At 50.0% G+C, this 23,312-nt stretch overlaps 9 protein-coding genes across 9 annotated transcripts; 5 read left to right on the top strand and 4 right to left on the bottom strand.

The window, feature by feature from the left end:
- Positions 1–2,684: 2,684 nt before the first annotated feature.
- On the top strand, positions 2,685–3,467 carry M436DRAFT_57561 (uncharacterized protein; the record flags this gene model as incomplete). The annotated part of the gene is made up of 1 exon (XM_013567572.1): positions 2,685–3,467. One exon carries the CDS (start codon positions 2,685–2,687, stop codon positions 3,465–3,467), a length of 783 nt encoding a protein of 260 aa, XP_013423026.1.
- Positions 3,468–3,493: 26 nt separating this feature from the next.
- M436DRAFT_86044 (uncharacterized protein) lies at positions 3,494–4,039 on the bottom strand (the record flags this gene model as incomplete). The annotated part of the gene is made up of 1 exon (XM_013567642.1): positions 3,494–4,039. The coding sequence occupies one exon, from the start codon at positions 4,037–4,039 to the stop codon at positions 3,494–3,496; it is 546 nt and encodes a 181-aa protein (XP_013423096.1).
- A 930-nt stretch (positions 4,040–4,969) lies between these two features.
- Positions 4,970–5,852, top strand: M436DRAFT_86043 (uncharacterized protein; the record flags this gene model as incomplete). Its single annotated transcript, XM_013567641.1, has 2 exons — positions 4,970–5,445; positions 5,498–5,852. 2 exons carry the CDS (start codon positions 4,970–4,972, stop codon positions 5,850–5,852), a joined length of 831 nt encoding a protein of 276 aa, XP_013423095.1.
- Positions 5,853–7,023: 1,171 nt separating this feature from the next.
- Positions 7,024–8,514, top strand: M436DRAFT_86042 (uncharacterized protein; the record flags this gene model as incomplete). The annotated part of the gene is made up of 1 exon (XM_013567640.1): positions 7,024–8,514. One exon carries the CDS (start codon positions 7,024–7,026, stop codon positions 8,512–8,514), a length of 1,491 nt encoding a protein of 496 aa, XP_013423094.1.
- A 1,259-nt stretch (positions 8,515–9,773) lies between these two features.
- Positions 9,774–10,621, bottom strand: M436DRAFT_57472 (uncharacterized protein; the record flags this gene model as incomplete). The annotated part of the gene is made up of 2 exons (XM_013567563.1): positions 9,774–10,461; positions 10,524–10,621. 2 exons carry the CDS (start codon positions 10,619–10,621, stop codon positions 9,774–9,776), a joined length of 786 nt encoding a protein of 261 aa, XP_013423017.1.
- A 1,001-nt stretch (positions 10,622–11,622) lies between these two features.
- On the bottom strand, positions 11,623–15,186 carry M436DRAFT_67795 (uncharacterized protein; the record flags this gene model as incomplete). The annotated part of the gene is made up of 1 exon (XM_013567605.1): positions 11,623–15,186. One exon carries the CDS (start codon positions 15,184–15,186, stop codon positions 11,623–11,625), a length of 3,564 nt encoding a protein of 1,187 aa, XP_013423059.1.
- Positions 15,187–16,988: 1,802 nt separating this feature from the next.
- Positions 16,989–18,921, top strand: M436DRAFT_57491 (uncharacterized protein; the record flags this gene model as incomplete). The annotated part of the gene is made up of 3 exons (XM_013567568.1): positions 16,989–17,119; positions 17,329–17,937; positions 17,991–18,921. 3 exons carry the CDS (start codon positions 16,989–16,991, stop codon positions 18,919–18,921), a joined length of 1,671 nt encoding a protein of 556 aa, XP_013423022.1.
- Positions 18,922–19,677: 756 nt separating this feature from the next.
- M436DRAFT_76602 (uncharacterized protein) lies at positions 19,678–20,566 on the top strand (the record flags this gene model as incomplete). Its single annotated transcript, XM_013567639.1, has 3 exons — positions 19,678–19,849; positions 19,917–20,348; positions 20,409–20,566. The coding sequence occupies 3 exons, from the start codon at positions 19,678–19,680 to the stop codon at positions 20,564–20,566; spliced, it is 762 nt and encodes a 253-aa protein (XP_013423093.1).
- A 1,248-nt stretch (positions 20,567–21,814) lies between these two features.
- On the bottom strand, positions 21,815–22,896 carry M436DRAFT_76601 (uncharacterized protein; the record flags this gene model as incomplete). Its single annotated transcript, XM_013567638.1, has 2 exons — positions 21,815–21,872; positions 22,055–22,896. The coding sequence occupies 2 exons, from the start codon at positions 22,894–22,896 to the stop codon at positions 21,815–21,817; spliced, it is 900 nt and encodes a 299-aa protein (XP_013423092.1).
- Positions 22,897–23,312: the final 416 nt, after the last annotated feature.

Raw genomic sequence — 23,312 nt, 5'->3', positions numbered from 1 at the left:
TGTTGATTGCTCTTTCCACTGGCAAAGTAAAGCAGCAAGTCCGTTGAACAGTCGGTCTGCAAAGGATTTCGAAGGAAGGCGCCAAGTCTGAACCAACACTCAATGTTTATACAGAGACTGTGTACGAGCTGCTTAACAAAAGTCGGGACATCAATTAACACGGAGCGTAGCCATTAGTCGTGCTCTTCTTCTTCGGCCATGAGAAAGCTTTGGGATTATCTTTTAGCGACATATGTGTCGTTTTATTGCTTCTCTTCTCGGTGAAGGGACTGGTATAGCCTTGGATAAATAGCTGTGAGTATTCCGCTGCAAAATTGCTGTACGCGTATTATTAGTTTTCGTGCTTGGGCGCCGAGGCCTTCCAAAAAAAAAAAAAAGTGTCGAATATTCGGTCTGCAAAGGTGTCTGGGAGGTGTCATTAGGATGTCGGTCTTGAGATGATTCGAAGCATCCAGATGTAACTTTTAATGCTGTGGATGCTGAAGCCATCGAATTTGGTCGAGTACGCGCGTTGGGCACTACTTCCACTGGCAGAGAAAAATCGGTCACCAAAATATTCGGGCCGGGATGATGCATCACTTGTGTAATGCCAATTTGGTTTTCGTCCGAGGGACCTATCCTTAGTTCCTTGTGAGGCGGCAAAATCCTCATTATTGTCTTGAGGCTCCGAGTTCGGCGGCGGTGGTGTTGAAATCACTGTGGCATATAGTCGTCTTCTTGATGAATAAGTATTGAGCCTCTCAATTTGCCTAGACAGAGGCGGACTTGCCAGGCGTGTTCCAACGGGAATGGCAGATGGGTGCAAGGCACAGAAAGCTGTTTCGTCGGGACTATATCAGGACAGTAAGGGTTGACAAGCAGTACTTTGTACATGAGTGGGCAGGTGTATTCCGAAGAGAGCGGTGTCTCTGTATGAATTTCCTTGAGCAGCCAGCAACTTCGAGAGACTCGTCAGCAAGAGTAGAGGAATATAGGTCGATGATGATTGGTGTAAGTAACAGGTAGCGTGAGCAGCAGTCAACTCTTTGCTCGTCGGCGAAGAGAGCATCCGAGGACCCATCACACATCGTATATGCATCTTGGTATCGATCTCCTTAAGGACGGGACGTTCTTCGTCAAGGGGTGTCGGACCAACGGTCATGTCTCGAAGGCTTCCATTCGACATGGTACAGCTCATCAATGCACTTGCAGGGTTGGAGCCAACAGAGATCTTGCAGAGCATTCAAAGTACTAATGCGATCTTATCAACCCACGGTCAAAACATGATATGGCATATGTCCGAATCGAAGTCGATGGGAAGTCCCAACGCCTGCACTGGACAGAAAGCGACAGCGACGACACATGGCAGCAGCAGTACAGCTGGGCACCTCATGCCTTACAGCTTCAGCACACCAAATGGTTATTCTCGTTCCAAGCAAGTTCCCCGCTCGTGATAGTATAGGCCCCTCTCTTGTCTTGCTCTAGCTCTTTCTCCCAACAGAACCACGCATCGAGTCCACTCAGTCCACATAACGCGTGGGTGCCGGTCGAATGACGCGGCAGGATGATCCATAGGCCTCGGGCGACTTCACGGAGAAATGCAAGTGATTAAGTCTCGATGACTTGATCACAGACTCTTGCGTTGCGTTGCGTCGCAAAGAAACAGCAAGACCAGCCCATGGGGCTCGGTGGAAGGAAGAGAAAGGAAGAGGAAGACGGAACAGCAAGAGAGATAAGAGTCACAACAACAAGGCAGCCAAGAAAGCGCGTCATGGAACCCCTCGTCGGAGATGGCTTTACCGAGGTCCGATATCCTTATCTGCCAAGCTCGGTCAGGGTGATCTGCTCGACAAGCATGATTCTGATAAAAGTGTCTCGGAATCGTCGACGATGAGATACTTGTTGACTATGGTCCGATATATGGACTTCCTCATGACTCAAACAGAAGCTATACTGGTTCCGACGATGCTCGTGAGTGGTGGTGGAGAGGTGTAGTCGATATTCTGTTTCCATTCATGGTGGTTCAGAAAATGGATGATAATCACGTACAAAGGCACAGGATATTTCTGACATAGCCATGAATTACTCGTTTCTGTCCGAAATGATACCGGAATATTATTGAAAGCTGGCATGGTATCAAAGATATGCTATACGAATATCGAAAGCAATAATTGCTAGTATCGTCGTTGCCGATGCGAAAGTATGGATACAACTAAGACTTATGGCCGCTCGGGACACATCTTGCGCTGCCGCAACTTTCATCATCCAAAGGCTTCATATTATACTTACATTCCACATAACGCATCACACGCACACAGGCAGTCTGCAGAGCAGCAATGAAGGCGCAACCCCAAAATGCACGCTCCCGCTACCTCGCCACAATCTCCTCAATGGAGAAAGTTTCGCTCGCCGACCTCGAATGCGACAACAGCGCCACAGAAACAAAATGGCTGTGGCTGCTAAACGCAGGCGACATGGCAGCACGAGCGAGGTCAGGAATCACAGACGCAAAACATCTGCCTGGTGTGCCTGTGCAAGTTGTAGAATTACTAGCAAAGGTAAGTCGAGTGTGAGGGAAGAGATGGAAGGCTGACGACTAAGAAGTGGAAAAGCCGTATGCTCTGATTGAGTATGAGTCGACTGAGCATGCCATAGCTGCTTATGAGCAAGAGTCCAAGGCTTTGTTTGCATATGCTGCGCCGAGCATGGTTGAGTGCATTCTGGCGAAGATACAACCGAATCATCCTCCACCGACAATCCTCTCCATCGATCCACCAATTCACGAATTTTCCAATGGCTTGATCTTGATGCACGAGTTCATCACAAAAGAAGAAGAGGAAGAGATGATACGCGAATACCACATTGCGACCGCCTCTCGGGATGGGCGCGTTCTCAAGCGAGGAGCAGTGCATTACGGCCCGCACTTTGACTATACCACCTTTGCCGTCTCCAAGTCGGCCAGCACACCGCCGCCTGAATATCTCACGCGACTGCTGAGTCGCTTGCCCGCCAGAGACGACAGGGATATCCCAGATCAGTACACGCTGCAGCACTATCCACCGGGCACGGGCATACCTCCACATGTTGACACGCATTCGGCTTTCGAGGAGACCATCTACAGTCTGAGTTTCGGCGCATCGACACGCATGGACTTCAAGCTGTGTGGAGAAAAAGAGTCCAGACGATTGAGACTGCCGAAGCGATCGCTTGGGGGTGGAAGCGAAACACCTCCGCCGCCGCCTTCTCCTCCTGTCGAGACGATCGAGGAAAAGGCGGAAGAGTGGGAGCTAGAATTGCCAGCGAGGTCGCTATTGCTCATGCGAGGACCCTCAAGATATGGATATACTCATGGGATCAAGGGCAGAAAGCACGATCAGGCCGGTCCTAGATTGGTCGCGAGGCAGGACCGGTACTCGTTGACGATGCGCAAGATCAAGCCGGCGGAGAGGATTGGCTGCGATTGCGAGTTTTCGCATGTGTGTAGTTGAATGGACAGCGAGGATGTGTGGTCAGATCAGGATGGCTTGTTGGGGCGAGGACCTGGGAGATGGGGAGAAGTGAAGACTGCAGGGAGGTTCTTGTGTTGACCCTCTGGCACCATGAGGTCAAAGTCGTTGGCAAAGCACGAGTTGCACATGTACGTAGTGGGTTCGGCCTTTGTGGCCCACCAGAGCTTGAGGAAGCGGTCTTGGTCGCAGGCGGTGCAATGGCGGTCCACGCGGTCAGGGGTGTGGACGGGCGTGTGCAGTCTCCACGACCAGCCCTCTTCAACAAGCCTCTTAGAGCGCATGGCTAGGCGAAGCGAGAGGCCACGCCGGTACTGTAGGCTTTCGTTGTATCGCTGAACAAACCTTTGCTTTTGGTATTGTATTCTCGCGGGCTTTCTTTCGTATTCACGGGCGACAGCCTTCATCTTCTCTCTGACCGCGAGTGATCTGCGAGATCTCGTGGTTGCCTCGAGGGCTCTCCTGCGAAAGTCGTCGTCGTTTTGATAACGCCATCTATTATAAGCATTGTGGTTTTCTCGAATCAGGCGAGCCAGCGCTGATTGCTGGTCCATCTCGGTGTCTTGACTGGTTGACTTTGGTTCCTGACTGATGGACGAAGCTGTGCGACAAGACGACCAGAGCGATTGCGCCGTGCGCGTCCATGTGTGCGGCTGGAATACGCGTGTTGACAGCGACCAGAGGGAGAGCATGGCGGCAGAGGGTCGATTACACGACTGCCTGAGCAGAGAAGGAGCGACTGATTGAATTGCTTGAACAAAAGCGACTCGGAGGACAGAGGAAACGCGACACTTGGCAGTGATTGTCGTTGCCAAGTCTGCCTCTCTCTGGCTCTTGATGCTGCTGTCAAACGCCAACGGGCCGATACCTAAAGCTGCATGTCTCAAGACCCTTATTTGTAAAGCTTGTTGGGACCGTTTGCTGCTCCTCTTGTGCTCATGTTTGCTGCTGCGAGGCTCAGGTATTCAACCTCGCCGTCGCCTTGCAGCAGCAGCAGCAGATAACGGTGGCAGGACCCTCGGCACGGACGAGAGCGCCAAGTGCTGGTAGGCTGCAACCAGCGCCGCTCCTGCCCCCTCGCGGGTCTTCTTGTATACACAGCGAGCTGATGGCCTGACTGGCTCGAAGCTTGAGCTACCGTAAAACAAGTACTCTTGTACCCGGTGCCTCGTCTGCTTCCCAACGACGACAATCTTGTGTGCGTGAAGCTGCTGCTCAGTGTATACTCTAGCTGAAACGTTTCATGGCACATTCCTGAGCCCCTCGTCTTATCAGCAGCAGCAGCAGAATATCGTGACTGCCGTTATTGCGCATACCTGCCTGTACCTCCCCTCGCCGATCTGCACGAAGCTTCTGACAGCCGTGACTGCCTCGTAAGCGTGCCTTCCTCTCCTCTTGTCTCGTCTCTTTGCTGACGGCGTCTTCTCGTCGCAGGTCGCAGATTGCAGCCGACCATCCAACAATCACACGGTCATCAGTCCACCATGCGTTTTCTGTCCCTTGTCGCATCGCTGGCCGTGGCAGCTTCCGCCCAGCAACTTCTCGTATACAGCGACACGGCCCTCCCTTCGTGCGCCCAGCAATGCACCGTCCTCCAGAGCGCCCAAACCGGCTGCATCCCTCCAGCAGCACCTGTGACAGACGCCCTCATCTACGAATCGTGTTTCTGCCAGTCCGGATACCTCACCACACTCAAGGCTGCTGGTTCGACCATCTGCTTCGATGTGTGTGAAGCCAGCGATGTGGCCAAGATTGCCTCGTGGTACCAATCCAACTGTGCCGACAACGGTGTCGCTGCAGCCGCCAAAGTCAGTGCCGGCACTGCAACAGACTCGACTACCGCGACAGGTGCTTCGACTGTAGCTTCGACTCTGTCCACATCGACCTCAGGAAGCTCCAGCAGCTCGGGCAGCTCACAAGGCACAAGCTCGTCGCAGAATGCAAACGCTCATCACGATTGGTAAGTTAGCCTGGTCTTATGTGGAAAGTGACGACGACTAAGGCCGCTGTAGGTGGACGGACCATTGGAAGTGGATCGTCATGCTCATCGTCGTCTTTGTCGGTCTGGGAATCCTGACAGTCGTTCTCGTGCTCATCCGCCGTCGCTACCGCCGGCGTCAAGACATTGCAACTGCCCCCTTCAACTCGGGCATCACTCGCAACTCGTTACCTGCGCTTACTGTCACCCCTCCCGCACTCGGCAAGGCACCCAGCAATCAAGCCAGCAGGACCAGTCTACCAAGAGTCCGCGAAAAGGACAGAATGACCGTCACCGATGTGCCCGTCCCTCCATTGCCCATAACCCATGATTTTGCTACAAAAGAACGAGGAAACTCTCCAGACTTTGAGTACGGACGTGCGAGATGAGCGGCCACTTGACGCTCCAAAATTGCTCTTCTCATTGATATCCACCACATAATTCTAATCAAATCTGGAGTCATCGTGCTTGTTTACAACACTTCCATCGTTCCCCGCTGATGTCCGAAGGTCTTGAGTTTTCCTCAGCGACATGTCATGGTCGATGACCCACATAACTAATGCCAAGCCTTGATATATTAACCCTCCGGCACGAGCCAATACAGGCATTTTTTTAATTCCCACTTCCTCGTCGGCCGTCCCTCGTTGGATATCGCCAAGGACCGCAAGACAACGAACCTCCATCTTTCCTAGGCAGGTCAGGGTTATGGCTGATTCTCGTCAACCACGCGACCAAAGAGCCGTTGATTTGGCATTCGGTCGCTTGCTCGGCTCCACAATCAACATTCAGAACCAGACCACCACTCCACCCACCCTAGACCCCAGGCTGAGGAACCGACTAGTCAACCGTTCGCGCTGTCCGCCAGGTTCCGCCTCGAATCCAGTACACATACCTGATGATGCTCCATCAAACTTAACCCAGGACATTATCGTCATTCCGGATAACGGAAAACTACAACCTGATCTGGGATCACAATTTAATAGAACCCTGCCAAACGTTCTGCACTACCAGTATCCATCATTGGAACTTCAGAACGCTTCCGCCGTCTCTGAGTCCCCTTCGACCTCTTCTCAACAATCTCACCTATTCTCGACCCCTAATCCATATTCGACATTCCAAACACCTCCAAGCTCCGCGGACTTTTCAATACGATCTGGACCATCTACGCGTCACGGTAGCAGCCAAACCAACATCAAAGGCCAATGGAACGTACTTATCTGCAAACGTTGCAACCAGAGAGGTCATACAGCTGCGGATCACTGCGAGCACTGTGACGCGATTGGTCATTTTGCCTCTGAACATTGCCGAGTCTGCGACAAAGTCCATTGCGACGCAAACAGACACTGCAATGTGTGCAAAGATATCGACCACACCTCAAAAGATCATTGTATAGATTGTCGAGAACTTGGTAATATCGTAGACGGTTACTGTGTTCAATGTAAACAGCTTAGCCATGGGTCTCATGAGTTGGCTGGTGAAACGTCCAAGGAGGAGACATCCAGCGACCAGAAAGCAACGACACTGGAAGAACCAGAAGAAGAAGTTCAGCACAATGAAGCAATGTGGGATTCCAGTTATGGCTGGGGCGACTATAGCAGATCTGTCAGCCATCTCGTAGGTCCTCAATATGGGGTGGAAGATGACTTTCCGGACAATCCTTTCCAGCAGGGACATGCGCATACACATATCCGCCAAGGAAACCAGATATCAGCGAGTGAACAGGACATTCCAGGAAACGCCGCATCCGACGATGATGATTTCAAGATCATTCCAGGTTTATCTCGTGACAGCAGAGGCTGTCAACGGAATACACATTCAGACATGTCGCAGACACCGAAGAGCTTTTCAGATCGACAGGATGTTCCGCAGGACAGCTCATCCGCTGATGATGATATTTTGATCGACCCAAGCACAACTCCCGATCACAGAGACCGTCAACGCAGTCCGTCTCTCGAACAAAAAGTTCACGTGAAAGCCAAGGCGACAGTTGTCCAACAAGAGGCCGAAAGCTCCTCAGTCGCGTATGCTAGTGAGGACTTGTCTGAAGACATCAAGATCCCGGCCGTTAGCGCTGCATCTCCTGATGTTCAGAGGAGTCGGTCTCCCATCATGACCATGACTCAGATCCGAGAGGAGTACGTTTCTCCTCATCTCGCCCACAAGGCGGACGCTTATGCTCCTCGTCAAAATGGCCGTAGAACACCCGAGATATCGAGCCAAATCATTGGAAACAAGCGAACCAGGAAGCCCAAGTCAAGCGAGATCTTGGTCGAAAAGAGACAGAAGACTGACACAAGTCCTCCGAAGCTGTGTCTGGCAACAACTAACATGCCGAGGAAAACAATCGACGAGTTGAGCGAAGGAGTACGGCTGAATAGCGAGCTGCAGATTCAGTGGAAGGATCTTTGCTACATGGTGATATTTGAGGCTCCCAACCATTCCACCAACCTGAAGCAACTCCACAATATCGTCACGAAATGGCTACGCAATACCTTTCCAACTCATACATCCATCCACAACCAGGCAGATATACACTACTTGGAAATAATCATGCGGGTCTCTCATCAGATCAAATGCCATGTTCGAAGCAAACCGAGCAAGTTGATCAATCCCATAGACTTCTCCATCCGCAAAGATGCCGTTGCTACAGTCGAAAGCATGGTAAAAGCCTTCAGAATCGACCTCGCAACATTCAAATACCAAATGTGCATGCTCAAATACAGAACCCCCGGCACAAAACCTCGTCCTGGAATCACATTCGAGAATCTCATCGGCATGGCTCTCCGTCAAGCCAAAACCAGATTCCTGAGTCAAGAACAACTCATACACTGGATTCGCACAAATGTACCTGGCTATAACTGCGATGCGTGGATGCAAGGGATGTTGGAGGAGTTGATTGGTTCGTCCTTCTTCAAGCGGAGGAATTCTGGCAAAGGCAAAGATCAGTGGACTTTTAGGAAGGAGTGTGAGCAATTTTTCGAGAACAAGGATTTTGGAAGGGTCTCTTGTGGGAAGGAAGGTTGTGAGATGATGCACAAGTCCAGAGTCTGAACAGAAGTTTGATTGATACCTCAGAAAATCTCGTTTAGCCCAGGTGATATGGTGCTCAAACCTTCGAGCATCTATCCTTGAGCTAGATGTTTCATCAATGCAGGATATTGTCATGTCTGGGCCCAGATATCATCATCATCATCATCATCCTCATCAACAATTCTACATCCAACATCTGATGGAGACCAAAAAGCCAAAGGTTGGCGACCTGGTCTCGTTTTACATGGATTACGTAGTCAGAACCAAGCTCAAAAGTGTGGATGTCTCTCCAAGGAAGAAGATAAGCGGCTGTTTGAATGTGAATTGCACGTCAAATCGAAAAGACAGAAGAGAGGATAAAGGACTGCAAATGCGTATGCTTGGTAGACAGTCTTAGGTATTCTAGTGCTAGTTCCTTGACGTGCAAGAGAGTATGAATGTGCGTCTCTCACTCACATTGATAGCAATTGTTAACCACTGTTAACAACCACAGTGTTTTGCCAAGTCCACTTGTTGACTTAGACTGGTGACGGAAGAGTGGGTGGAACATTTGCTTGATTTGGCCAATTCGACATGATCAATATATAGATTCAAGGTAGCAAACTCAACATCAACTGGTTCTGTGGTGTAGTTGGTTATCACTTCTGTCTAACACACAGGCGGTCCCCGGTTCGAGCCCGGGCGGAATCATCATTTTTGCCATCTTTTGGCTCTTCTTTTGCATATCATTGAAGAGGGAGTCGATGTTATGTGGTTAGAACATTTTTGGGGAGTTGTAAGAAGGTGCGGGCGCGACTTCCTCGTCCTTGCGACGCCGACGCCAGTATGGGCCCCCTTTGGTGGTATTTTCCGTTGCGGTCTTATGTACCGCTGTGCGCGGGAAAAGCAAAGTGAGCAATGATTATTGCACCTTCTGTAACACACATATTTCTCTGGCTTGCACCCAGCAGTTCTCAATCTCTACAGTCGATGGAAGCAGACAGACTCGCAAGGAGAAACAAGTTCAGGTCTGTGTGGTCGTCGGAGCACAATTTATATGGAAACAGGCACGTAAAATCGCTCAAAGTGATGAGAGGTCAGCATATGAAGCTGGATATAAAGTATTAGAGACAAGCAGGGCGACGAGGAAAGGACAAGATGAACCAGCAACCTGTCCCTTCCTCATCTTGATGGATGGGTATCGCGAGAAAACAAACACAAATCTCCATCTCTTTCCGATAGAGATTGGCCACAAAACGCCATCGCCATGCAATCTTGCGACAAAAACAAAAGAAAAAGACCTAAACTTCCCTCCAAGAACCACTAACAGGCTTTCTCGCAACTCCTTGAGCAGCAGGAGCAGAAGTATGGTAACTCGGCGGCGGGTTGATGCTAGCCTCGTACGGCAACGCAACTCTCGACTCTTGACGACCATACCCATACTGCTGAGGCTCATTCGCATACGGCGACTGAGACTGAGAGTGTCCGAGGTCGCCATTATACGCACCAGCATTGGCCTGATAAGGGTACTCTTGCACCTGCGCACGAGGAGATTTCGGCAGCATAGGTTGAGCAGCTTGAGCATGCATGTTCCCCATCTCCATATCATCCACCTCTGCATCCTGTTGTTGGCGGAAACTGCGGCTGTTGTTCCAACTGGGCATTGCTGGCAATGCATCCTCATTGAACGACTTGCTCGGAGCATCGAGATGCGCATATTGCGGTTGTTGTTGTTGCTGTTGTTGGCGATACACGGGTGCCGCGGCGGGTCGATACTGAGTATATTGCGGGAATTGCGAGACGGGGGGAGGAGGTTGAGTGTATCCTTGTTGACGGCGGTGGTGGTTGTTGCAGCAGGATGTGCAGCAAGAGAAGCAGGAGAGGCAGCCGCAGCAGCATTCAAGACCGCAACAGAGGCAGCGGACTAGACACCATACTACTGATATGGCTATTACTGCTCCGACGACGATGCCGATAATGACTGGCCATCTGTGGAGAGGAATCGAGTCAGTGACATTGGAATGGATGGCAGAGAGGAAGGAGCGACGTACTTGCAGTATGCCTTTGTCATGCACTGATCCCATCCCGAGAAGGTGTTCTTGACGCCGTCCACCTCGGACGAGATGTCTCGTATGTAGCGCGAATACATTTTGTCTTTCTTGTTGTTGATGCGGTGCTACGCAAAGCGAACGTGGGGTAAGTCGAGTCGGTGGAAACGAGAGAGCAGGTTGTGATATGATGATCGTTGCGTATGCGAAGATGATAGCGAGAGTGAAGTCGACCTCCTACTGTATCTTTCGGACTCCGTAGTGCAGGTGGGAAGATGCTTGCATGAGCTGATGGCAGACGAGGCAGAGTAATAATAACCATCAGCCCGCACACACACCTGAAACGCGTTCTTCCCCTCTCCGCAAGATGCAGGGGGCTGGCGTGGCTGATGAGATCGTTACATATCTTTGACATCCGTTTCGTTGGACTTGGCGGCTCTTTTTGAGCTCTTCTTCGCCATTTCTCCTCGATGCATGAACTTTGAAGCTCTACCACATCTCCTGCAAACCTGTTTGAAGAGCGCTGGAGTCGACTCTGCTGTCGTCTCTAGCTGACGACGAAGAAACTGACTTTTGGCTGCATTCGCGGCCTTCGGAATGTATGCCTTGGCACTACGGCTGGCTTCTGGTATGCAGACACCCGTTGGAAGAGGGGGCTGGCATATCGATTTTGCATAAACGGCTCGAGCAGCGTTGGCATTTTATGCTGTCATCTTTGACTCGATCAGACCCTTATGCCGTCATCTTGATATGACTCTGGATGTTTATGCCGTCATGATCTTTCTTCGCAGCATGTCCGTAACGGCTGTCATTCTCGTTTTGGATATGACCACCAAATGAGGTCTTGGGGGACACGACTTATAGTGGAACGATAATATCATTACTGAATTGATAATAGTATAGGCGTCAGATGACGGTGTGTTGGTGAGCACTGAATCTCATAAGGTAAAGAACGCAAAAGAGAGTAATAATAGTTATTATCTGCAAAGAGAACATCTGTACATAGGAAACCTGTTCACAATCATTTTTTACAATGTGTCAACCTCCGCCATCTCGGGTATACCAACAGTAAGCAACTCGCCGAAGCGTCCGAAGATCCTGCTTACGATGCTTGTTCAGTATTATGTACCACTCTTCGCGCCTCTTCTTCCCTTCTTCTTGCTTTGCCGGCCTTTTTCGCTTGCTTGTTGTCCTTGATCCTTTGCCTCAAAGCCCTCTTCCACTCAAGCCAATTTTCCAGTTCTTGTCTCTCCTCCTCAGGCATGGCTGCCAGTCTTTCTGCCTTGGTCCTTCTCCTCTCGGCCTTTGCCCTTTTGTGCATCTTTTTGCTGTGTTCGTGCTCAGCTCGTTGTTTTTCTGTCATGTTGGCTAGTCTCGCTGCTTTTTCTGCTCGCCTGATTGCTCGCTTCTCTCTCATCCTCGTCTTTTGCTGTGCTGGTGTCTTGTATTTGTCGCTGTTATTGGGCTTTAACGATGATGCCGCCGGGATTGGCTGTGGTTCAGCAGAAACTGAGTCGAAAGAAAAAGGTCGAGCGGCGTATCTAGACAATCGATCTGCTGCTGGTTCCGGTGTTAGATTTGTTACTGATTCGATCGGGGTGGCGTCCGAGAGTGATTCGGTGGAGTCATTCCGGGTGTCATCTCTATCATTGACTCTGCTGCGGGTACGAGAGGAGACTTGATCGATCGATGATAAGCCTTCCGGCGAGGGTGACGGGATATGAAGAGTGGGAACGAACCTGGTGCCTCGTGAGGCGAGCGACGCGTCTCCAGCTGTGTCGACGAAGAACATCGGAGTCTGTTCCGGAGAAGATAAAGGTGCAGATTGATGCTGTTCCTGAAACTCCTGGGTCGTCTGGATCGTTGTTACTGCCACAGATCTTTCGACAGGCCTTTCCCTCCGCTCTCTTCCTGTGCCTCTCCTGACTTTCTTCACCTTCCCATGTTCCATGTCTTTTCTCTTCCCTTTTTTTGCTTTCTGTAGCTCCCAGTCCTCTACTGACGCTGCATTCGCGTTCTCTGCAGGCTCCCAGGTATCCAAGAATTTTCTACCATGGATGGGCTTCCACTTGATCAGGTATTTCTTTTCGCCATCGATGGTTCTCTCGTCAATGATGTCGATCAATGGATATTCTTCTTGATCCAATAGCTGCCTTTCTTCGGGCGTGGGAACTTGAGACGAGGGATCCAGAGATTGACGATGAGCTGCTCTTCGGACACGAGCAAGGTGAGGGGGTAGCTTGGGCCTGGTTGATTTGCTTGTTGATGCGCTAGAACTCGGTGTGCTTGACCCGGAGGTGGGCGCAGATGCAATCGCAGATGCGGGTGCGATCCTGGGTGCGGATGCTGACGCTTTGGCTCGAATCAGCGCTGCAAGATGAGGGTTTGAGGTTGGTGGTATATCGTCGTCGCTGTCATCACTGACGAACATCGAGTCGGAGATTCTGGATGATCGTCTTTGCGGAACAGGCTGTTCAGCTTGTGATTGCGTTACGCATGAGCTGACAGGCGAGGAGACCAGAACGATTGGCTCGCTCTTGCGTGGTCCAGCACGACGCGCGACATCTGGTAGGCATACGACAGGTGCACTCGAAGCTGGTGCGTTTGATGTTGATGCCGATGCCGATGCAGAAGCGAGCTGTTTGGCTCGGTAGGCCGCGAGATACGGATTCGAATCTGGTTCGAGTTCGTCGTCACTTATGACGAAACTGTCGGGGATGTTGAAATGACCAGGTGCAGAAGCCAGAACGGCAGAGGCGTCCTCGCGTGATTCTGTGTCACTAGCGGCCTGGGAGATGGCAGACAAGATGTGTTGCTCGTCCGGATTCTCCTGTACCTCCTGCATGATTTCGTCAAAGGTAGAGAAGTCAGAGACAAGACTCAGCTCCCGACGAGCCCCCTCGCCCAAGCCGGTCGATTCTTCCCTGATCATGTAAAATGGCTGTGAATCTGCTGTATGATTGATTCCATCCTGATGGTCCATATCAACATCAAGTTCTACTTGCTGTGCAGGAGTCTCCGCTAATTCCGCTAGTTCAGGAGATCTCAGCTCCCTCTTCTCAAATTGGTCAGCGATACCTTCTATCTGTTCGCCAACGACAACATCTGGTCGAGCAGCCTCTTCTTCGTCCTCCGACTTAGGCTCGCAAGTCGAAAACGAATTCTCTGCCAGAGCATCCTCGGGAGGGTTTCGGTCTTGTATGAACTGCACATTCTCGCCGACACTGTCCTCGTATCGGTGATCTTGATAGACGGTGGGCAAATAATTTGCTGACGACGGAGCGAGTCCAGAGTCAATGTCCATCTGAGATGATGGGTAACGTATCGATAGAGGCGCGTCCAGGTTGGGGTCAATCTCCTTCTCAGAGGTTGGTTGACATGTCAACGATGGCGTGTACGAAAGAGGCGAAATAGACGAAACTGATGTAAGAGATGGCGCGTCTAGCATAGGATCGATCTTAAGTCCGGCAGACAAGTATCGCACAGGAGGTGCTTCGTCCAGGCCAGGGTCAATCTCAGGCACCGTACCATCTTCATTGAGTGCGAGGAATGGATTTCGAGTATTTTCGCGCTCTTCCGGTTGATGTCTGAGCTGTGATGATGTTGTGTTGATGCCCGGGTTGTCACGGTCCTTCAGACTTGTATCGGTGAGCATTTTGACTTCGAGTCGGCGTAGGATTTCAGGCATTAGCAAGGGATCGTCAGTGGCCAAGCCAGTCGCAAATTCCAGAAATGGTCCAACTCCAGGTACGTATGATCGTGGCTCTATCCTCTGGAAGATCTCGGCGATTTTATGTACAGTGGGCAAGGCTCGCTGTTCAAACATTGAATGCTTATGTTGTGTTATGATGCTTGCAAGAAAATAATGTGATAACTCAGAGAACAGAGATCCGTAATCAGTTTCCGGTTTGGGTGTATCCGTATCGACACGTTTGATAGCTTCTTCGAGCCAGCCTTTGGTGATGGCCAGTCTGGGTAGATCCGTAGTATTTGACCGACCATACTGATTTGTTGCGTAAGATGTCGCGATATCAAGATTCAGCTTTGCTTTGGCCAAGACTAGTTCACAATGAAGAAGATATTGTTGCAGGGTCATATTCTCTTCGTGAGTCATTATAGAAGAGATGTAAGAATGTACCTCCTTGATGGTCTTCTCATGCTGATCTCTGATTTTGTGATATATGGACCGAAGCTCGTCGATGCGATTTGCACGCGGCGACAATATTTTGTCTGCGGTTTCTGAAAATGACGAATCTTGGTCTTCCTCCCAGTCGCCTGCGCTCGGGGTTGCAGATATCGTCCTGTGCCGAACGTTGGCCATTAGAGGAGTCGTGAGCTGTCGCGAAGTTTCGGCAGTCGTTTGCGACATGGTGACATTCGGCGTCGAATGTATAGGCTTCGTACCGTTAAAGCCATTCATGGACGTGTTCTCACGAGGGTTGTCGGACTTCGAAGGTCCAGCACGAGATTTTCTCGGCTTCCTCGGAGGAGTCACCTGGCCTCCGGCAGGCTTCCCCCGTAGGCGCGCCATGGCTGTTCCTGAGAAATTGCAAGTAAGATTGAGATGTTTTGTTTCACATGCGAACGACGGTTGGACGGTTGCCAGAATCATGATTTGGTGGGGCGTGCCCCTGCCAAGCCCAATCTCCCCCAGGTCGTAAACCATGTCAACTTTGACTTGTGTCAAACCATGTGGCACACTTTTGTTGATTGTCTGCCAAATCATGGACGACCTTTTCATCGCGTAGCTATAGTAATGCACAACAATTCTGGAGATCGAATCGTGTCCGATAAGATGCGGTGTCCTCCAGGCTCTCTCTGGATCTGTCTCTGACTAAGAAATCACTGTGCCTTTTTATGGCGAGCATGCGCTTCTACACCTTTGTGAGAGAGAGGAGTGGGAGCAGGCCCAAGGACGACGATGCTCTCTGGATCGCAGCTGTTGATAATGGAAGAGCTATCAAAATCACCCCAAGAACATACACACGACTCGAAAGCTCATGATTCCGATCATCGTAATTCGCAAGGTATAGCGAGTTTGAGGCAGTATGTCAGTAAGACGATTGTGTCGCTCACACGCAGGGCGTCCGGTGGATACGAAATTGCTTTCGGAGAGGGTGGTGAAGACATGAGCTACGATCTGGGCAATCGAGGAAGGTCGAGGAAGGCGATCGATGCTGGCAGAAGGCTTTTACTGTTAGCGAAAGAAAAACAATGACGAAAGTATGGAAGCTCACTATAGTAAGAGGACTGTTTTGGGATGAGAGTCACAGAGGCTGGGATGGAGAGAATGATATCTTCTGTGGTACCCTGTGAGATCATGACACTACTCAGCACGGTGCTTGCCATGTGTCTTAAATCTGACCAATCAGACTCTCAAGGGCCCAGTGGACTATTGGATTGGGCGATGGAGTAGGAGTATCTTTCGCAATCGACGGTTTCCATAATCTGCACCCTCGACCGTGGGATCGCTCAAAGAGGGCCCGAGCCATGACTGGAGGTCCAGTGCACAAGACACTCTACATGCCTCCATACATATGTAGCTCTTGAGACAGTCTCATTTTCTCTGTCTTGACAAACCAAAGCTCATGTTCGTCGAGTTGGGTTTGCAGTCAACATTAGAGCACCCACCGCCATTAGCATCTTATCGTAACGATAATGCTGCCGCTTTTGCTGGGACGCTCAAAAGATGGCAAGCTGAGACTCATCTATCCTATGGTGCAAGCAGAAAACCCTCGTGATAGACGAGCCGGTTGGAAAATGCTTAGAACTCTTGACCGACCAGGGAAGACCATCGCCAGCGCAGTTAGTTCCCGCAAGATACTTGCGTCTCTCGGCCGTGATCTGAAGCTTACTCCATCCTTTGGTTTGACTTGTGGAATTTTGACCGCGACTCGGACACAGGTTCTCAAGACAACATACTCCATGTCAATCGTCTATACTAAATGTCGATCATCTATACCCCATTCCAATCACCCAAATGTTCCCAATCACGATGTGAAGTCGTTCAAGATAATTGGCCCGTGCTTTTAGAGACTTGGAATGTCGTTGGGAGGTATGGGGACCGCGGCCTCCGGGGGTTGAAACTCTATAGATATATATAGTGAATTGGCCAATCAAGGTACATGCCTGATGATAGATTTAGGCACCGAGATGAACTCTATTCTCTACTGTCCGGCAACGGTTCTGATTGGCGCCGTAAGTTTATCGACTTATCGAGCCAGCCTATCAAAGAGCCAGCTGCTATAGATGGAGCTCAGTGTCTTCCAGAAATCGACATTCTGTCGACTGCTTCTACTAAGAGTCAATCTGCAACTCGAAAAATCGACCACTCGCAGCTTGCGATGCTCGCAATGACGATGTCGAGGCGACCACGCGTGGTAAATTCGAAGTACAGTAAGAATGCTTGTGGAACATGTCGGTGTGTTACAATGTACCGTGCCAGGCCTCGAAAGTCAATTGCTGACCATGAACAGCGCCAGACGGATCAAGTGCGACGAGAACAAAGAATTTTGCAACAATTGCGTCTCCACCGGACGGGTTTGTGATGGATATAGGCCTCTTATAGCGGATGCGCACAAGATCTCTTCACGACCACTGTTACCAGCACCAAAAGCTTTGACTAGCCTCGATGCCCCGAAACTTCTTGAAGACAACCATGCTAGCCACGGGTATTCCAAACTTACACGGCACGAAACTCAAACGATTTGCTTACACCGCACCGAAGTGCTCGCAGGTTGGTGTGCAGCGCCATGCCGTCAATATGCTGCCGATGCGCTAAAGGAGATCAAGCTTGCAATTGCCGCAGGCCGCTCTCCAAGCCTGGACGATTGCGTGATATCTGCCCGCGAACCCTTCCAAGCTCAGTCATCTTGAACGATGCCGAGTGTACCGCCCTCGATTTCTTCCGTCGCCTTACGATATTTCAGCTCCCATGCGCATCGTCATTCGAGACTCCCTGGGAGTTTGTGACACTAGATCTGGCTGATCACCACCCCTCGATCGCAGCAGCAGCTTGTGCTTGTGCCGCCTTGCACCGTACTCTGACTGGAGGATCCGACGATGATCGGAACCAATTTGCATTGCAGCAATACAACAAGTCCTCGGCTTTCATGCGTAAATACATTGCTGATTTAAGCGATGATGTCTCCGAGAGCGCTGTCGTTGTTGTTCTTGTGACCTGTTTGCTCTTCTTTACTTACGAGACCTTTTCTGGAGAAGACAATAAAGCCTTATTGCATCTGGAGATCGGTCTACGCATCATTCATGAGCGATTACGCCCACGAGGAACGGCTCAAGTGTCGGGTGGTAGACATCTGGTCGTAGTCGATAATGACTTGAAGAGTATGTTCAATGTTCTGGTACAAACTTTCATACGACTAGATGCGGACTACATGTTGATAGGGCATGACTACCCGTACGTCAAGATACTTCCAGGTTTTATCATTAGCACTTCTGACATCACGACAGCTTTCTACGGCCCATCTGTCCGGACCCGATTCCCCCCAAATTTGTCGATCCCGATGAAGCAAGCCTATATCTGGAAGTCATCACCGGCAACATATTCGATGTATACGACGAGCTCTTCATACGGACGTCCAAAGCTTTGAGTGAGCGGGGAGCTCTAGTCGATCTCGATGAAGACCATGAGATTTGTCTTGTGCGTGCGGCCATCCGCACAACTACTCTGAACCAGCGCCTACAGGAGGCAGTCGAGGAAAGTATACGATCCCTACAGGCTTGGGCAGAAGCATTCAGAAAGGTATCTCGAACACGCTCAAATGTTCTATCACATATGACGACCCAAATATTCTTCTTCTGCGTCTCCATATGGAACGGTACATGGCATGATGCGAATGCCTGTCTGGTCGACCGCTTTGAAGCTCAGTTCGAATATTTTACTGGTCTTTGCGAGCGGTATGTCAAGTTACATATCGCGAGAACACCGCACTATAATGTTTTCGAAGGCTGTGAAAAGAAACATACCAATCGTTTCCATACGCCTCCAGCATTTACGCTTGGCTCTGGGGTTGTGACTTGTTTGGCTACCATCGTTGAAAAGTGTCGCGCCTCCTCTGTGCGTCAGCGGTGTATTACACTTCTGCGAAAGATCAACCTGAGGGGTGTGTTTGATACCGACTACCTCGCAGCTTATCTGCAAATCATCGTTGACCACGAAGAGCAAATTGCCAGACGAGGGAACTCAGATCTTGATCCGAAGGTTGGCCTTCAAGCAAGTCATGTGCCCGAGGATGCAAGACTAGTGGAAGTCGTCATGTCGCCCGCCCAGCATCGTTCTCGGTTCGACTTCTACAAGACCAATTGTGTCAAGGCGATCTATGTGGTCGACAGAGATGGGCTGCAGCTTGGGCAGCTGACAGCCCAAGTCACCCGTGAGTAAGGGGACAGAGATGAACTGGTACTCGTTTGGTTATATAGGGCGAGGTTGTTCTTGTTCGATGGCCAGTAAACGAGATCGAAGACAAAGAAAAGCCTGGCCTACATATAACGACACCAGCTTGGATGATACAGATCATCTCTGCAAGTAACTACAACAAAGACAGATCGACTGTGATGTAACTCACTGATCTGGGATCTATGAGCATGACCATGTGCGCAATTCGAGGCGAATATTTGCACAACCTATCACTTCCGAAAGCGTGCAAGCTTGATGTGCAGTCATTAGCAGTTGCTTCATGTGCTTCACGAGTCGCACCGGGATCAGGATCCTCATGACAATTCAGCTGAAGTAGAATATCCTTCGTTCGTTGGCACCGTCCAGGGACTTTGGTCCAAGCTTCGGATTCCAGTGCTTCCCGAAAAAGCCAAACCCGTTGGATCTGCTCGTTGAAAAAGCCACTGACACCCAGAAGGATCGCCTTGACCCGTGCTTTTGCATCTTGCTGACTGTTATACAGTTCAACGATCATGATGTGACTACTTATGAACTGTAAGCCAGTGACTACGGGCCTTCTTATCTACCTCTTCGTTGCACCTCAACCAAAGCCTTTTCTTTATCCACGTCACTACTAGAACTTCTAGCATGAGAGTTTGTTTACCTTTACCATTCTTTCTGATCGCTATAGTGATGCACGTAGCTGCAGACTTTTGTATTTCTCTGACGTTGGAGAACAAGGATGATGACCGTCCGAGAGCAATGATATATCGCGGAAAAGCTGCCTGCGAGGGTTGTCCAGAGTCGGTCGAGACTCTTCTCAAGCAAGCCTATCCGACCATCGACATTATATTCGCTGGCCCCGACGAAGCAACTCATATCAATTCCGAAACTCTAGGTCAGGTGGAAATCTTCGTTCAGCCTGGCGGCCCAGGTATGTCAGTCCCGATCACCCCTTACAGTGAGCTGTCAATGTCTGCATACTAATGCAGCTTGTATAGATCTTGATAGAGCATGGCAAGAGGCCAAATCGTATGCCCCCGATGTGCGCGCCTTCGTTGCTAACGGCGGTATCTCCCTTGGATTCTGCCTTGGTGCCTTTCTTGCAGGACCACACCAAGGCTTTGGTCTCATCCCCGTGGGCGACAGGGTTGTAAGAGAGATCGAGAGACCGAACTCTCAGGTTGATGGTATTGAAGATACTGTCATTCAAGTCGACTGGACATTTTCGACTAGCAAAAAACGAGGTACTAAAGACAACAATCGCTGGCTCTATTTCCAAGATGGCGCCACAATCATTCTATCTGACGGCTCACCAACGATTGTTCTCGCGCGATACTCTTCAAACCACGATGTCGCTGCCACGCTGAATGCTTACGGTAGCGGCTGGGTGGCAAACATCAGCCCTCATCCGGAAGCGGATCAAAGCTGGTGTAAGTTCGAGATCTAGGAGTTTTCCCAATGATTATTGACGCTTACACAAGTGACACCAGATGACCTCGCCGAAATTTCGAATCCCGAAGGTATACAATACGACATTGGGATTGATTTCGTCAGAGCGGCTGTAATTCGTGCCTTCAATTGCTTCCATCATCGAAAGCATACCGAGCTTGAAGTTTTGAGAGACCTGATATCTGCTGACGAAGGTTGAATAACATGCTAGTCTTTGTACATGAAAGCTATCTCTCATTCACCTTGTGCTTTGTCCTAGCATTTCACGATGTTTGATGACTTACTCTTCCTTCCAGTCCCACTCTCTATATCCACTTTCCACAAGATGTGTATAGAATATTGTCAAACAGAAACTATCCTTCATGAGATCCGGTTGCATAAAACGCTTGACTTGCTACATTCTCCATTTCACTCTTGTCAGTTGGGGAAGGTATTCGTAGAATGGCCTTTGCGCGCAGTCTTCAAGAACCGAGAGAGACAATGTCATCCTATAACGTTCTTCAATGCTATAATTATCTGGTCGTTGAATATCAGGCAGACGCATAATAGACTTTCGGGACCCTCAACGGCGATCAGGACTCGGGCCGGCATGGACTCGCCTCTGATTGGGCGGCTCGATAATTCTGCTACCAAGTTAGGCAACGCTTTTTTAAGGTTACAAGGCGAAGGTCGTGGTTATCATTCAACAAAAAATCCCTAATTATATCATTCAGCGCAAGCTGCTACCCAGCATCCTCTGTTTTAAGCTTGTCCAAACAGTTGTTCCGTTTCGACTTTCCATCCTAGGACTCAGCGATACCAAGCTATATCACTCCACTTCGAATCTGCTTCCAGATTTACCAACCGACAAAAACGAACCAAACATCAACCAACAAAGTCTACGGCACAACAGCTTATCCGATATGGTGAATCTCTCGACATCGCACTACACTTGAAACTAATGCTTATTACAGATGTCGCACGCACAAAAGACTACAGGTCCCCAGTCGAATTACGACAACGCAATAGGCTACCTCGATTACGTTCGTGACACACGGCCGGATGTCTACGATGAATTTCTCAGGATCCTAAAGGACTACTATCAAGGCACAATTGGTACCGGAGACTTGACAGCCCGAGTTAGCGTTCTGTTCGATGGAGATGCTGAGCTGATGCAGCGCTTCGAAGCTTTCTTGCAGTAGGATGCTTGTCGTTTTGGTTGTCGACGAAAGGCGCAAAGTCTTGATGTATAAGGAGATAGAAGCAAGGATGGGACCTGCGTGTCATGCCCTTTTTGGAACACTCATGGAAGCGATGCATCACCGAGCTCCCAAAGTATAGCATACACTATTTGCTTTCTGTAATCTTGAATGGAACTTTCGAGCTTAGCGTCGTCGGCGAAGACATTGATCACACCCATACCGTTCCAGCGTCGTTGTTCAAGCCATCAAGACTATCCATGAGATCACTAGCTAGTTTCTGCTCGGTATTTTACTCTACTAGTCTTATTACATTGGCTGAAGTAGCTACAAGCCCAATCAACTCGAAGGGTCTCAGACAAAAGGCTAACCAACGAATACATGGCTTGATTATATGAGCGCAGAACAAGCAACCAAATTCCATCATGCTCGCTTTTTGAAGGCTATGGAAGCTCTGTCTACCGCTAACCCTGACCGCCTAGCCTCCATCCTCACGACGCCCGCCGGACTCTCCCTGGAACCGTAAAGAAGGTTTGTACTCCCAAGGCAAAGGCAAAGTCCCTTTGTACTTACGCCCGTTCTTGCCCTTTGCACGTGAGATGTAGTTCATCATGACGAAGCCCACAGCTCCCTCTTCGTTCCTCTGGCGCTTGCGTTCCTGCCATATCCCATCTGACTCTGACGGGTCGCGAACGCAACACTCACCAAAGTCCAAGTAGAACACATGGTACAGACTTTCCTCGCTTGGTCGAACGATTGTGTTTCTGGGTTTGACATCGAAGTTGATAAAGTCGTGTTCAGCAATTTCCCTGATGATCTCGATCGCCTGGTCACATACAGACGCCCAGGCAGACTCGGGCACCTCTGTGACAAGATCACTGAGGGGAAACCCAGATATGTGTTCCATGAGAATGGCTCTGATTTCGGTGTAGTGAGCGAGGCTTTCATCTTTCTCCATGGCGGCGTGCTGGGGGGGTAATCGTACATCTGCGAAGATAGTTGGGACGTGGACTCCTTGCATATCGACAAGCTGTTCGTATACCTTGAGCTCGACTTCGTGGCTCTGAGTTGATTTCATGTAAGCCAATGCCTCCCGTCCCTCCACACCCCATTGCGCATACACCGATGACACCCACGCTCCGTTCTCCTCACATTCTGCGAGAAAAGGAGGCAAGAGGCCCCCGCGCAAAAAGGTAGCGAACTGTTCTTCGCTTGCTTTGGTCGCTGGGCCTGTGCTCAAGGACTTGCGCAGTTCAAGAGAGTGTTGGCGATCGTACACTTTCAAGATCATTTTTTGGGCAGGGATTCCTGTACTTGGTTGCTCCAGCTCGACCTTGAGAACGATCGACATCATGGAAGGTTGAATGACATCGGTGATTCGGACCTGCAATTCTTTCATATGGTCGTCCATTTGAGGTATTGATCCTTTGATTCCATGGCGAGAGATCTTGAGGGTCAATGTTTCTCCTTTGGTGTACGGGCTTTGCATGATTAACAACGAATGATGTGATGTAACGGCATGTGTGTGCTCTAATCGATGCTAACTAGGTTTGCGATTACATGCGGTCGCGAGAAAGGGTCGGGCTCGAAGAATCCGAACTAAGTGTTGCCACGTTGTGGAGGATGTGGTTCTCTTGAAATACGGTTGTCGAAATCCTGATGAGTCAGACGGAGGTGAATTTAGCTGACCGTTCTTCCCCTTGACCAGAAACGTCCCCAAGGAAATGTCAACCATAGACCACCTCTCATAGCATGGTCCATGTAGTG

This window comes from Aureobasidium namibiae (genome assembly GCF_000721765.1).
Source record: "Aureobasidium namibiae CBS 147.97 unplaced genomic scaffold scaffold_24, whole genome shotgun sequence".
Classification (NCBI taxonomy): Eukaryota; Fungi; Ascomycota; class Dothideomycetes; order Dothideales; family Saccotheciaceae; genus Aureobasidium; species Aureobasidium namibiae.
Note: the sequence above shows the minus strand (reverse complement) of the source record. Positions and strands in the feature narration are given on the sequence as shown.